Source organism: Electrophorus electricus, chromosome 1 (assembly GCF_041902795.1).
Source record: "Electrophorus electricus isolate QZ-2024a chromosome 1, ASM4190279v1, whole genome shotgun sequence".
NCBI classification, from domain to species: domain Eukaryota; kingdom Metazoa; phylum Chordata; class Actinopteri; order Gymnotiformes; family Gymnotidae; genus Electrophorus; species Electrophorus electricus.
The window spans coordinates 9,963,793-9,978,720 of NC_137497.1; the positions used below are offsets into that span (position 1 = coordinate 9,963,793).

The 14,928-nt window shown below is 38.6% G+C and overlaps 1 protein-coding gene across 1 annotated transcript in view; it reads right to left on the reverse strand.

The window, feature by feature from the left end:
* Positions 1–14,928, reverse strand: part of LOC145657037 (NACHT, LRR and PYD domains-containing protein 3-like) — a 90,858-nt gene that overhangs the window by 34,766 nt on the left and 41,164 nt on the right. The window contains exons 10-11 of the mRNA XM_081711345.1: positions 11,349–11,519; positions 4,543–4,713 (exon numbers count right to left, since the gene is read on the reverse strand). Coding sequence (XP_081567471.1) covers positions 4,543–4,713; positions 11,349–11,519 — 342 coding nt within the window. The remainder of the gene's footprint in view (positions 1–4,542; positions 4,714–11,348; positions 11,520–14,928) is intronic.

A 14,928-nucleotide genomic window follows, 5' to 3' on the forward strand; every position in this document is an offset into this window, starting at 1 on the left:
CTGAGTTCTGTCTTTGTGGTGCACAGAGAATCCCGGAGTCTTAATAGCTGAGTCAGGGACCCCATCAGTCAGTCAGGTGTGTGTGACTCAGACCCCATCAGTCAGTCAGGTGTATGTGTGACTCAGACCCCATCAGTCAGTTAAGTGTGTGTGAGACAACTATCTCATGTCTGCTGTTGACATGAAATGTGTCCCTGGAGTTTGTCCTTCATGGACTGTATGTGTGCAGTAAAATACTGGTGAAAAGAGGACCATTCACATGTTGTTTCAGCTGGATCAGAACTTCGACTCACAATATCGCTACTTCACACAAATAATTTATTCACTAAAATCAACCATTTACATCAACACACACAACAAAAAAACTAAACAAGTCAGCAGACCTGTGGAGCTACAGTGAGAGTGGACACAGCCGACACTACAGCAGACCTGTGGGGCTACAGTGAGAGTGGACACAGCTGACACTACAGCAGACCTGTGGGGCTACAGTGAGAGTGCACACAGCTGACACTACAGCAGACCTGTGGGGCTACAGTGAGAGTGGACACAGCTGACATTACAGCAGACCTGTGGGGCTACAGTGAGAGTGGACACAGCTGACATTACAGCAGACCTTTGGGGCTACAGTGAGAATGGACACAGCAGACACTTCAGCAGAGCTGTGGAGCTACAGTGAGAGTGGACACAGCTGACACTACAGCAGATCTGTGGAGCTACAGTGAGATTCTTTCAGTGGAGTTCTTTCCTCCAGCACGGCTATCAGTTCAGCTCACCTCAACATGTGTTGAACACATGGTATAAATCATAATGAGAATGGGGTCTCCCACCCAAAAACACAATGGAATCATGTGTGATTGTAAAATACATTTTGCTAAATTTCTGCTCTCAGGTGACCAAAAATGCAGCTTGTGGACAAAATGCCAAAGCGCCTAGTTGAAGCAGCATTGTAATAAATACACCTGTACATGTGGACAAGGACTCATTTGTGTCTTCTCTTTACAATGTTATGTTTCTCTTCTAGACTTGAATATCTGCTCATGCATGACAGATGTAACTCTTTGTCTCCACAGTGTGGTCATTTAATGAAATGCAGTGAGGTTTCAATAGAAAGCTATATTTAGAAATATTTAAAGAAGAGAACTTTATAATATAAAAGTGTAAATTTCCTTGCATTGCCTTGCCTGGCAATGTTTGTTTAATACTGTACTATAAGGGAGTTGACACTGACCAGATAAATGCCTCTTTATTTACATTCAAAAATAGTCACAGAAACTCACCTGAGAATCTCCAGTTTACAGTGTGAACTCTCCAGTCCAGCACAGAGCTGCTCCACTCCTGAATTCTGCAGGTCATTATTATTCATCTCCAGCTCTCTCAGTGAGTTTTCTGTTTTTAGAGCTGATGTGAGAGATTTGCAAGACCCTTTATTGAGACCACAGCCAGATAGTCTGTAAAAGAGTAATTACAGTAAATCATGTAGTTCAGTCAGAGGATGATGAATTAAAAGATCTGAACTGCTAATAAAAATTTAAAGAAGGGCTTGAAAGGTCTGGAACACACCGATACATTTTCAGCCTTTTAATTTTACAAACACAGTAACATTTCAACACTACTGTGTCTTCATCAAAGACAAAATGGAAAAAGACATGACAAATAACATTCATTAGCAACCTAAGACAGATGAACAAATAATGGATGGTTGGTTCATAAGTCAGTGAATGGCAGTTACCATAATCAGAGTCCAAATATCAAAATATCCCACCCCTAACACCATAACAGGAAACAGAACAACATAGATCTCATTCAATGTTTCACAAATACAAATACACTAATATACAAGCAGAAAATATTGTTGGAAGATATGCAGAGTAGTGATTATGGAGGAATAAACACTGCAGTAGTGATTATGGAGGAATAAACACTGCAGTAATGATTATGGAGGAATAAACACTGCAGTATTGATAATGTTGGGATGAACATTGCAGTAGTGATTATGGAGGAATAAACACCACAGTATTCATTATGGTGGAATAATCACTGTATTGTTTATCATGGAGAAATAAACACTGCAGCAGTGATTATGGAGGAATGAACACTGCAGTAGAGATTATGGAGGAATAAACACTGCAGTATTGATTATGTTGGAATGAACATCGCAATAGTGATTTTAGAGGAATAATCACTGTAGTATTTATTATGGAGGAATAAACACTGCAATAGTAATTATGTAGAAATAAACACTGCAGTAGTGACTATGGAGTAATGAATACTGTAGTATTGATTATGAAGGAATTAATATTGCGGTAGTGATTATGGAGGAATAAACACCACTGTATTGATTATGGTGGAATATTCACTGTAGTATTTATTATGGAGAAATAAACACTGCAGGAGTGATTATGGAATAATGAACACTGCAGTATTGATTATGGAGGAATGAACATTGCAGTAGTGAATAATAGTGTATGAGCACTGCAGTAGTAATGATGGTAGGATGAACACTGCAATAGTGATTATGGAGGAATGAACACTGCAGTATTGATTGGACAGAATGCAGACAGCATAATCTTTTACTAGTGTTTACATTCCTTTGCTCACAGTATGAGTCATTGATCATGAAACATTCTCCTCTGCCTTTGCTTTTCCCAGTGAGGTCCTGAGTTCTGTCTGTGTGGTGCACCGAGAATCCTGGAGACTTAATAGCTGTGTGAGGGTCCCCATCAGTCCGTCAGGTGTGTGTGAGGCAGACCCCATCAGTCAATCAGTTGTGTGTGAGGCAGACCCCATCACTTAGTCAGGTGTGTGTGACTCAGACCCCATCAGTCAGTCAGGCTGCTCTATCTCTTCCTCACTCTTTCACACACACACACACACACACACACACACACACACACACACACACACACTACTTCTGTCTCTCTCTCACAGACAAAAATAGATCTGCCTCTTTCTCTCTGTCTCTCTCTATTTCAGACACACACACACACACACACACACACACAAATAATAGTTCTGTCTCTCTCTATTTCTCACATGCACACAGACACACACACACACACACACACACACACACACACACACACACAGATAATAGTTCTCTCTGTCTCTCTCTCGCACAAACACACACACAGATAATAGTTCTCTCTCTCTACCACACACAGATAATAGTTCTGTCTGTCTCTCTCTCTCTCATACACACACACACACTAACACACACTCATTATATTTCTGTCTCTCTCACACACATACAAACAAAATTTTTGTCTCTCTCTCTCTCTCACACACACACACACACACACACACACACACACACACACACACACACACACACACACACTTCACTCCTTCTCTCCTCCTATTCTCCTGATTACTGTGTCTTGTGTGTCTTTCTTTCTCTCTGGTAATTAAGTCCACAGGTTCACTCGTCCAGTGCTGAACATTGTTCCTCACTACTGTGTTCAGATGTCCTGAGTTTACTGTCAGCTGTCTGCTCAGTTTCTCTCTCTGCTGACTCCACGTCTTCTACCATCACTGTTCTATTTTTGTTTGATGTCTCTGGCTTGATGAAAAAATTAGCAGCCAACATTCACTCCTAAGTCAAGCTAGTATGACGTTAGCGTGAGGTATCTAGGTGTAGTAACCAACATTATACTGTAACTTGGCAAGCTTAAGGTTACTAATATTAGCCAGCTACATGTTTCATAAAAACACATGTGGAGAGAGATCACAGGTTTATCTTAAGGAATAACCAATAAACCTTTCAGGTCTATTGAATGAATATTAACTTGTTGCGTTCTTTCCTCCAGCACGGCTGTCAGTTCAGCTCACCTCAACATGTGTTGAACACACCGTGTAAATCACAATGAGAACAGGGTCTCCCACCCAAAAACGCAAGGGAATCATGTGTGATTGTAAAAGTGTCCTGTAATGTATCCAGAACCTCAATGGTTCAGCTTTAAATGTTTTAATTAAGATTTTAAGGGCTTTTATTTGCAGAGAGATTAGAATGACTGATGTTTACATTGTTTCCATACATAAACTACATAAAATCACTCAGTGAAAATCTTACATTAGAACACTTCATTTTACAACACTGTTGTTGGAGTTTCTGAATATATTCATCCTGTAAGACATTTTGCTAAATTTCTGCACTCAGGTGAACAAAAATGCAGCTTGTGGACAAAATGCCAAAGTGCCTAGTTGAAGCAGCATTGTAATAAACACACCTGTACATGTGGACAAGGACTCATCTGTGTCTTCTCTTTACAATGTTATATTTCTCTTCTAGACTTGAATATCTGCTCATGCATCACAAATGTAACTTTTTGTCTCCACAGTGTGTTCATTTAATGAAATGCAGTGAGGTTTCAACAGAAAACTATATTTAGAAATATTTAACAAAGAGAACTTTATAATAAGTGTAAATTTCCTTGCATTGCCTTGCCTGGCAATGTTTGTTTAATACTGTACTATAAGGGAGTTGACACTGACCTTTTTAAATTGGCTCTTTATTTACATTCAAAAATAGTCACAGAAACTCACCTGAGAATCTCCAGTTTACAGTGTGAACTCTTCAGTCCAGCACAGAGCTGCTCCACTCCTGAATTCTGCAGGTCATTATTATTCATCTCCAGCTCTCTCAGTGAGTTTTCTGTTTGTAGAACTGTTGTGAGAGATTTGCAAGACCCTTCAGTGAGACCACAGCCAGATAGTCTGTAAAAGAGTAAATACAGTAAATAATGTAGTTCAGTCAGAGGATGATGAATTAAAAGATCTGAACTACTAACAAAAATTTTAAGAAGAGTTTGAAAGGTCTGGAACACACTGATACATTTTCAGCCTTTTAATTTTACAAACACAGCAACATTTAACACTACTGTGTCTTCATCAAAGACAAAATGGAAAAAGACATGACAAATAACATTCATTAGCAACCTAAGACAGATGAACAAATAATGGATGGTTGGTTCATAAGTCAGTGAATGGCAGTTACCATAATCAGAGTCCAAATATCAAAATATCCCACCCCTAACACCATAACAGGAAACAGAACAACACAGATCTCATTCAATGTTTCACAAATACAAACACATTAATATACAAACAGAAAATATTGTTGGCAGACATGCAGAGTAGTGATTATGGAGTAATAAACACTGCAGTTTTGACTATGGAATAATGAACACTGCAGTTTTGTTTATGGAGGAATGAACATTGCAGTAGTGAATATTAGTGTATGAACACTGCAGTACTAATGATGGTGGGATGAACACTGCAGTACTAATGATGGTGTGATGAACACTGCAGTAGTGATTATGGAGGAATGGACAGAATGCAGAGAGCAGAATCTTTTACTAGTGTTTACATTCCTGTGCTCACACTATGAGTCACTGATCATGAAACATTCTCCTCTGCCTTTGCATTTCCCAGTGAGGTCCCGAGTTCTGTCTGCGTGGTGCACCGAGAATCCTGGAGGCTTAATAGCTGAGTCAGGGACCGCATCAGTCAGTCAGGAGTGTGAGGCAGACCCCATCAGTCAGTCAGGAGTGTGAGGCAGACCCCATCAGTCAGTCAGGTATGTGTGAGGCAGATCCCATCAGTCAGTCAGGTGTGTGAGAGGTAGACCCCAGTCAGTCAGTCAGTCAGTCAGTCAGGCTGCTCTATCTCTTCCTCGCTCTCTTTCACACACACACACACACACACACACACACACACACACACACACACACACACACACACACATAATACTTTGGTCTCTCACAATACTTTCTGTCTCTCTCTCTCGTACACACACACACACACACACACACACACACACACACACACACACACAATACTTCTGTCTTTCTCTCTCTCACACACAAAATAGATCTGTTTGAATCTTTCTCTCTCTTTCTCTCTGATGCACACACACACCTAATAGTTCTGTCTCTCTCTCTCTCTCTCTCTCTCTCTCTCTCTCTCTCACACACACACGATACTTCTGTCTTTCTCTCTCTCACACACACAAAATAGATCTTTCTGTCTCCCTCTCTCTCTCTGTCTCATACACACACACAGACACACACAGAGATAATAGTTCTGTCTGTCTCTCTCTCTCCCTCTCTCTCTCTCTCACACACACACACACACACACACACACACACACACACACACACACACACACACACACTCACTCACACACAGATAAGAAAAAGTATTGTCATGTTTAACTATCAAGTTTAACTGGAACACTTTCTTAGAAGTACAGGGGTTTTAAAATGTGATAAACCTTTGTAAATTAGTAAAGAGTTAAAAAAAACAACAACAACAACAACTCAACTTTCAAGTAAGAAACAAGAGAACAACAATTTTGATGAAATTTCTCAACAACACAAGAAACCATCTAAAGACACAGCAGCTAACAGGAGTAGAACAGTAGCATCTTGCAGCTAAGGACAAAACTAAGGATAAAGCTAAGGAAGTCAGGGAAAATTACATGAAACATAAAAGGATAATTTACATTTACATTTATATACAGAATACAGTGAACAAAACCACCATCACCAGTCTCCGGTTATATACAGAATACAGTGAACAAAACCACCATCACCAGTCTCCTGTTATATACAGAATACAGTGAACCAAACCACCATCACCAGTCTCCTGTTATATACAGAATACAGTGAACAAAACCACCATCACCAGTCTGCTGCTATATACAGAATACAGTGAACAAAACCACCATCACCAGTCTCCTGTTATATACAGAATACAGTGAACCAAACCACCATCACCAGTCTCCTGTTATATACAGAATACAGTGAACAAAACCACCATCACCAGTCTGCTGCTATATACAGAATACAGTGAACAAAACCACCATCACCAGTCTGCTGCTATATACAGAATACAGTGAAGCCTGGCACAGGGCTCTCTGTGCCATAACAAGCCACACATAAAAAGGGGCATATGTAATAGAAGACAGATAGTTATTGAAGATGAAGATGAGGATAACACCATCCTAACTGTGAACATTTATCACAACGGCACCATTATGTTTCAAGGCAGTGAGGCCTCTGCTCTGTTCAGGAAAACTTTACCTTTATCAGAGCAGCAGCAGAGACTGAGAGAGTAACTTAGGAGGAGGAGACTAGTAGCCACGTAGCCCAGGGTTCAGGGGAGGGACACGAAAACACCTCACAGACCAGCACAACACAGGCCAGACCAGCACAACACAGACAAATGGAGATCACGGTATTCCAGCAAAGAGAAAGTCTTTCTCTCCAGGAAGCTGAGACAATAGAATTCAAACATCTGAGAGGAGAAGTGTTGGAGCTCCAGAAGGACAGAGAGGCTCTCAGGAGGGAGCTCAGTGCAGTCAGAGAGAAAGTACAGCTCAGGGACAGTACCATGATCACCCTGAAGGAGGAGCTACAGAGACTAAAAGAGAAGAACTACAGTTCAGGGACAGTTCCATGATCACCCTGAAGGAGGAGCTACAGAGACTAAAAGAGAGGAACTACAGCTCAGGGACAGTACCATGATTACCCTGAAGGAGGAGCTACACAGACTAAAAGAGATGAGCTACAGCTCAGGGACAGTATCATGATTACCCTGAAGGAGGAGCTACAGAGACTAAAAGAGAAGAACTACAGCTCAGGGACAGTAGCATGATCACCCTGAAGGAGGAGCTACAGAGTCTAAAAGCCAACCAGCAGACCTCTGATTCTGCACAGCAACACTAAATCAACTCTGAACCACAGACTGCCACACTGAGCCCCGTCCGGTCCATCCACAATCAGTCAGATAAAAAACCTAATATTCCTCCAGATGCAGGCATAGTCATTTTAATTGATTTTAATGGAAAATTCTTAAATGAGGAACAGCTTTTCCGAGGATCTAAAGTTGCAAAAGTTTGGTGTTCCCGAACCAGCAATGCCCTGCAGCTTCTTACACATGCCATCTCAGGTAATCCAAGCCACCCCATTATTTAGAATGACTTGAGGGGAAAGCAAGAGAGTAGCAGAGTAAGAAGAGTAGCACAGACCTCCACAGAGACCTTCCCTCCTCCAAAGTCACCATCTCTACCATCCTGCCCAGTAGAGACTTCCATCCAGCTACAATCCACAAGATAAATGCAGAGATCTCCTGTGGATGTGCACTGTTGGCTAATGTGCACCTGACACATCACTCCAACCTCAACATCCACAGCCTTCATGACCACGTCCACCTGCACAAGGACACTGTGAGCATCTCTGCCAGCTGCCCAGCAAGCCATCCACAGTAAAGTACACCTGCCATCAACACCCACCCCCAAAACACAGCCCAAACAGCAGACCTACGCCTCTGTAGTACAAACTCCACCCTCCACAAACACTACAGAGATGGAGAGATCACACAGATACTCAACCTCATATGTCAAGGTCACAATTCATTAATGAAGAAATAGATAAATAGATAAATGAATTAATAAATAAAAAGACAAATAAATAAATATCACTGTTTATAGGTTAGTCATTACACCATTTTAATATGTATGTTTATATACATGAATTGTACATATTTGTACATATAATTTCAACATATTCCTTCACTTTTACAGGTTTATCTCACTTTGAACCTGTTTGTATTTGTGTTTTTCCTTTCATACTTCATTTAAATAATGAAACCATTATCTGTCTCTCTATGGAACATTCAAGGCATAAAATCATCCATGTTTGGGTACAAAAGTATAAACACTGAATTCACAAATAACACAAAGATAAAGACATTATAAATCTCCATGAAACCTGATGTAAATCTGATGTAAATCTGATTCGGTGACTCACTGTCCTTTAAACTACAAGGAAATCCTCCTCATTGCTGTTACACTCCCTGACATTAAAAGAGAGGGAGATTGAGATGGAATCACTATCTGGTAGAAATCAGAACTGTCAAAAATCATAATTCCTCTGAAATTAGAAAAATCACTGAAATACAAATTATATCACTTCAAAAACAAAACTACATCACCCACTGGAACACACAAAGCCAAGTACAAAGTAAAATGCAGTATTAACTGGCTATGAAACAGAACATTGTAGCAGACAACCTGCTCAAAGTGACTGATATTAAACACAGAACCACGTTGAGAAAGTCCAGACTCAGTTAACACAGCCTGGCGGTCCAGACCAGCCAATATAAGACATCAGTGTAACAAAGACACTCTAGAGACAGAGCTACACTTTCTCAATGAATGTGAAACATTCAACCAAATACATCAAATATACTTTACAAAATTTGAGATGGTCCACCCCAACTATAAGTATTGATGGTCCACCCCAACTTTAAGTATCTATGGAACACTGACAAACAGGTCAGTGTGTTAGGAAGGATGAAGTGTTCTGCACTCTCACTGAATGTGAAACTATATATATATATATATATATATATATATATATATATATATATATATATATATATATATATATATATATATATATGCACACTGGACTATATACTATTAGGCTGTAGGTATCTCATTAGCTAGCAGTACTATTAACAACATCCTCCTTATTCTGTATCAAACGGATTCAAATACATATGGAGGAATCAACATTAGCCATGGTGGCTAATCCCTGATTACTATGTTATTATCCACATAATCTTCCAGAAGGTTTAATTGAAGTGACTAATGGCTGAAGATACACCATTTACTCATAAGACTTTTATCTAAACATTTATTTAGCTAAACTAAAGCTACCAAATAACTAGAATCACAGATAGTTATACTAAATGTTTATGGGGAACTAGATGCCAATTCTTTTAATAGGCAAATCAAATTCTCAGAGAATTAATCAACTTTTCGATCTACCTGACACAAAATATTGGATGTGAACACAAATACACCCTGCCCCCCCCCCACACAGAGCATGATATGATAGGGTGTCTGCAGGCACCCCCAATTCAGATGTAAGACTTTTTAATACAACTTCCAATGTAATTTAAAATCAAATTTGCAGTGAGGATGTACAAAAATGAAATCAGTTTGAATAAATCATAAATAAATATTATGTTTAAATACTGTCATTGAGGAACAGATGCTTCCAGATTAATTTTGAAGAGAGACATAAGAACACTGAATAATAAGTGGAAAAGAAATTGACAAAAAATCTGACAGAAAAAAAATATATATAGTTAACTTGGGCACTTTCTACAAACAATTCTTGCTAGTGAGAGCAGAGTTAGTGAATGGTTACTTCCCTGTAATGTTCATATGTAGCTAGCTAGATAAAGCTGGAGCTAATAAACTGATTTCTGAGAGGACTGCAGACCATATACAAAAATATGTAGAAAGTTACACATTTATAAATTGAGTGAAACATTTTGAGATGAACAGTGTCAGATGAATCAGTCTGACTAGAATTTCCTGTGGAGATCCAACAGCGGTTGCTAGTCACCTGGACTTAGTTTTGGTAACATTGATTAGCTAGCTAGTGTGGTTCCTAGATTTTTCCCACATTCTAATAAATTTATGAAGTACACTTTAAATAGAAAATAAAGATGGAGACTCAAAAATTAATGGAAGAGAATAGCTGGTCCAGTATTTATTACATTACATACAAATGTGGCATAGTCCGGAGAATATCTAACAATCACACACAACATCTCCATACATTATTCAGTATATGCACCAACCATCACTGGACATACATGCACAAAGAACACCAACCATCAGAGGATATACACACACAGAGCACCACCCATCACTATACAAACATAAATTCAAAGAGGACAATTTAGAATATCCAATCAACCTAACTTCTGTGTTTATGGACTGTGAGAGGAAACCAGAGATCCTGAAGGAAACCTGCACAGATAAGGACTGGAACCCAAGACCCTAGTGCTGAGAGAAACTTCACTGAGGGAGGGACTCAAACCCAAGACCCTAATGCTGATGGGCAAATGAACTGACCACCAAGCCACCATACTGCCTGACTAACAGCATAACAATAACAACATAACAATATAACAATAATAAAGATGATAAGAATAATAATAATTCTTCTCTTCTTCTTCTCCTTATTATTATTATTATTATTATTATTATTATTTCTTTATTTTTTACTACTAGTTGTGTAAACCTGATCATGCAGTAAAACGTAACTCTTTGTGGCCACAGTGTGGTCATTTAATGAAATGCAGCTAGTTTCACCAGAAATGTTTTGTCTCGATCTATATATCTTTGTCCCGCAGTACCTTATTTTAACTCTGTTAACGTTGCACTACAAGGCAGTTTTGTAATTTCTTTAAAGAAGAGGAGAATCACATTTGATAAATTGTGCACCATAATGGTTCCATTTAAGAATAAATTAACAGAAACTCACCTGAGAATCTCCAATTTACAGTGTGAACTCTTCAGTCCAGCACAGAGCTGCTCCACTCCTGAATTCTGCAGGTCATTATTATTCATCTCCAGCTCTCTCAATGTATTTTCTGTTTGTAGAACTGTTGTGAGAGATTTGCAAGACCCTTCAGTGAGATTACAGCCAGATAGTCTGCAAAGAAATACATAGAGTACAAAATGCAGTTCAATCAGAGGATCTACAGACAACACAAAAGGAGTTTATGATAATGAAAAGATATTACTAATTGTGTGTGTGTGTGTGTGTGTGTGTGTGTGTGTGTGTATGTGTGCACATGCACAAAATATGAGACACAGGTCATGAATGAAGTCCATGTATTTCTCTCCAAACAGAATGGTGCTACTTGATGGAAGAGCTGTCATGATGGTGATGCCATTTCCTGTTTTTGAAATTCCTTCATATGAATAACAGTTTAGGCATTCCAATCTTTACTATTGTCCTATTGTTTATTCATTTTCTGTAACTGCATACAATTCTGATATTAACAATGTCTACAAGTCACAGGAGACTACTCGACCATTCAAAACTTGTGGATGCAGACAACTAACCAAAGCTAAGTGTCTACTAGCTATCTAGTATTTGTATTTCACCATGACTTCAGTCATTTGTTGCTTGTGTTGAGTGCAGCATGTTTAGATTAATCATTAGTGATAAATGTATCTATGAGAAGTACAGATTAATCATTAGTGAATTATCTACACTTCTCACAGTTACATTTATCATTAATCATTAGTGATAAACATCACAGGAGACTCTCAGCTTCAGTATGTAAACTACAGAGCTCTGGTTATACAAAAATAAGGTAATAAAATGTGTTGGGGTAAAGGCCAATCGTTATTCTGTATTTTCATGAGGTGATCTGTGATATAATTATAATAGGCTTTAAAGCTCTCTGTAGCATGTGCAGAGAGGTGCAAGACTGTCTGAAAGCATGAATAATGTTTCTGGGGTATCTTAAGGTCAGAGACCTTTTGGGACTCTAAGTGCAGAACTGAGGCTCTGATACAGGTGGTTTCAAGGCTTCTGTACAAGTCTAAGGCAGATTACTCTGAACTGTTCCCAGGAGAAATAACTTCATTAGTGTTGAAAAAGATCTCTGTTTTTAAAAGACTTGAAAGCCTCTTTGAGAGTTCTGTGGCTAAGTAAGGTTCATTATCTTACCACAAGGGCAGAGTAATACTGACCTGCCACATCATCTTGCAGATGTTTGGTGGTGTGAGTTGAGATCATTTTTGTTTAAAAAAAATCTTCCAATGGGATATAATGGTGTCAAGTTTAACTTGCATAATGATGAATCTCAATTTGCATATATTGAATACTGTATGTTTGAACATAGTGGTGGAGATGTCAAACACTTGTATGTAAAGAAGGTGGGGTGATTACATAATCAATTCTGAAAACTGTATAAAAATATGTGTTGTGTGTGACTGTTTTGACATATTCTGGACTATGCCTCGTTTTTAACATTGAGCTCAGAATAAAGATGGGACCGGCTATTCTCTTCAAATGGACCCGCACCGTCAGCAGTAGGGTTATCAGCACCAGCTGATAGACGACCCAGAGCTGCGTTGTTCTGTGAGCAGGGTCTGAATCCACACATGTGCACCGTTATAGGTAAGCAGAAGTCCTGTTTGAAACATTCTGCATAGGTGGTATTAAGACCTTGTCCACAGAGTTTTGTAGTAGGTCTTGGGCGTCTTAAAAGTGCAGACTGAGAATTGACTGAGAGTGTCCATAGAGTGAGAATTGAATGATAAAATATAAAAATAGCAAAAATGAGTAATAGTTAGAAAACCAGCCAGTGAAAATGAAAATGATTTCATAAAAATCTTTCTGTAAACGGAAAATGGTGAGAAAAAAAGTGCTGAAGAGATAAACGTTAAATGTTGTATGTTCCAGTTGTTTTTGTTTACATGTGGCCACAATGAGTGAAGTAAAGAAAATGTGCAGAGAAGAAAAAGAATAAAGAAGAAGATGGAATAAAAGAAAGAATAAAAGAGAAGAAAGAGAATAAAAGAGAAGAAAGAATAATAGTAGAGCTAAAACAGCACTAAGAGATAAATGTTCAATGTTTTGTCTGTAAAAACGGTTTGTCTTGATGTGCCTATCGCGAGTTAATTGATTACCAACAATAACGTACAAATATACGACATACCAGCACAACAGTTTTTTTTCAGGTTATAATTAAGATTATTGTGGTATGGTTGTACAGGACGGAGGTCACTCATTTTAATCACTAAAGGAAGTGAATGGATACGCAGACAGATCTGTTTAAACGTGATTAATATCATCTAATTATAAAATGCATACACGCAAAATATATTAATGAGGTTTTAGTAATAAATACAATAAAGTAACGGATGGAGGTACAGTATATAAAACCGGTGACAGTTACAGCAGTAGAGAGTGTACATATTACAGACACATTAAAATTGTAGCAGTAGGAGAAGGTGGGATTAAAGTATTACAGGATAAGAATATAAACAATGTGAGTGGCGATTAATAGAATTTTGGAATAGTGTAAATTTTTAATTTACTCAAATAAGTTATGGTTAAGTCAACATATTAATAATTCATGGAATTCAGCAAAGCAAATTAGAAAATAATCATATGGATAGCGATTTGTTAAGTGAGATGCAGGGAGCATGAACACATTTTTGACTTGAGAAAATATATAGAAACTCTGCAGGTGTGGAGTGTTGGCAGTGGCTAGAGTCAATAAATCTTAAATTGTATCAGCTGACTGTTTTAATTTAGATGAAGCTGAGGCTGCATTTCCTCATCTTAGCTTAAGGGAAAGAGTAAGGAGGATTTGGAAAAGAATCTGTTGGCTGAAGTGCTTAATTTATTGTTGTCTAGCCAAGTGCCTGGAAGAGCAACAGTTGGATTGGAGCACTTACTGTGGAAATCGTTTGAACCACTAACATTGATTATGGGAGGCAGCGAAAAGGGTTAAAGATTTTTGTAATGACAGACATGAGGAACAGATGATTATGGCCTTCAGTAGGTCAGAAACTCCACCACACATTCTGCTCTGCTGTGTACTGTATCTCTGTTACTGCTGCTCTGTTGTGTGCTGTGTACTGTCTCTCTGTTACTGCCGCGTGCTGTGTACTGTCTCTCTGTTACTGCCGCGTGCTGTGTGCTGTCTCTCTGTTACTGCTGCTCTGCTGTGTTCTGTGTGTTGTCTCTCTGTTACTGCTGCTCTGTTGTGTGCTGTGTACTGTCTCTCTGTTACTGCTGCTCTGCTGTGTTCAATGTTATGCTTGGGTTATTTGATATGTTTGGTTCGTGTTGTTCATTGCGTTATCTTTTGCAATCTTGGTTAGCCTGGTTCTTTACATTGATAATTCTCTACCTGGTTAGTGTTTCTTTATGCTTTATCTAATAATAATTCTTCTGTACTTCAGCAATTCCTCACCTCATTTCAGGCTAAACTTTACTACTACATGGTGTTTGGACTGATAAATAAACTTGTACTGGGTAAGTAAATATTAAACTTTACTACAACATGGTGACTGGAATGATAAATAGACTTGTA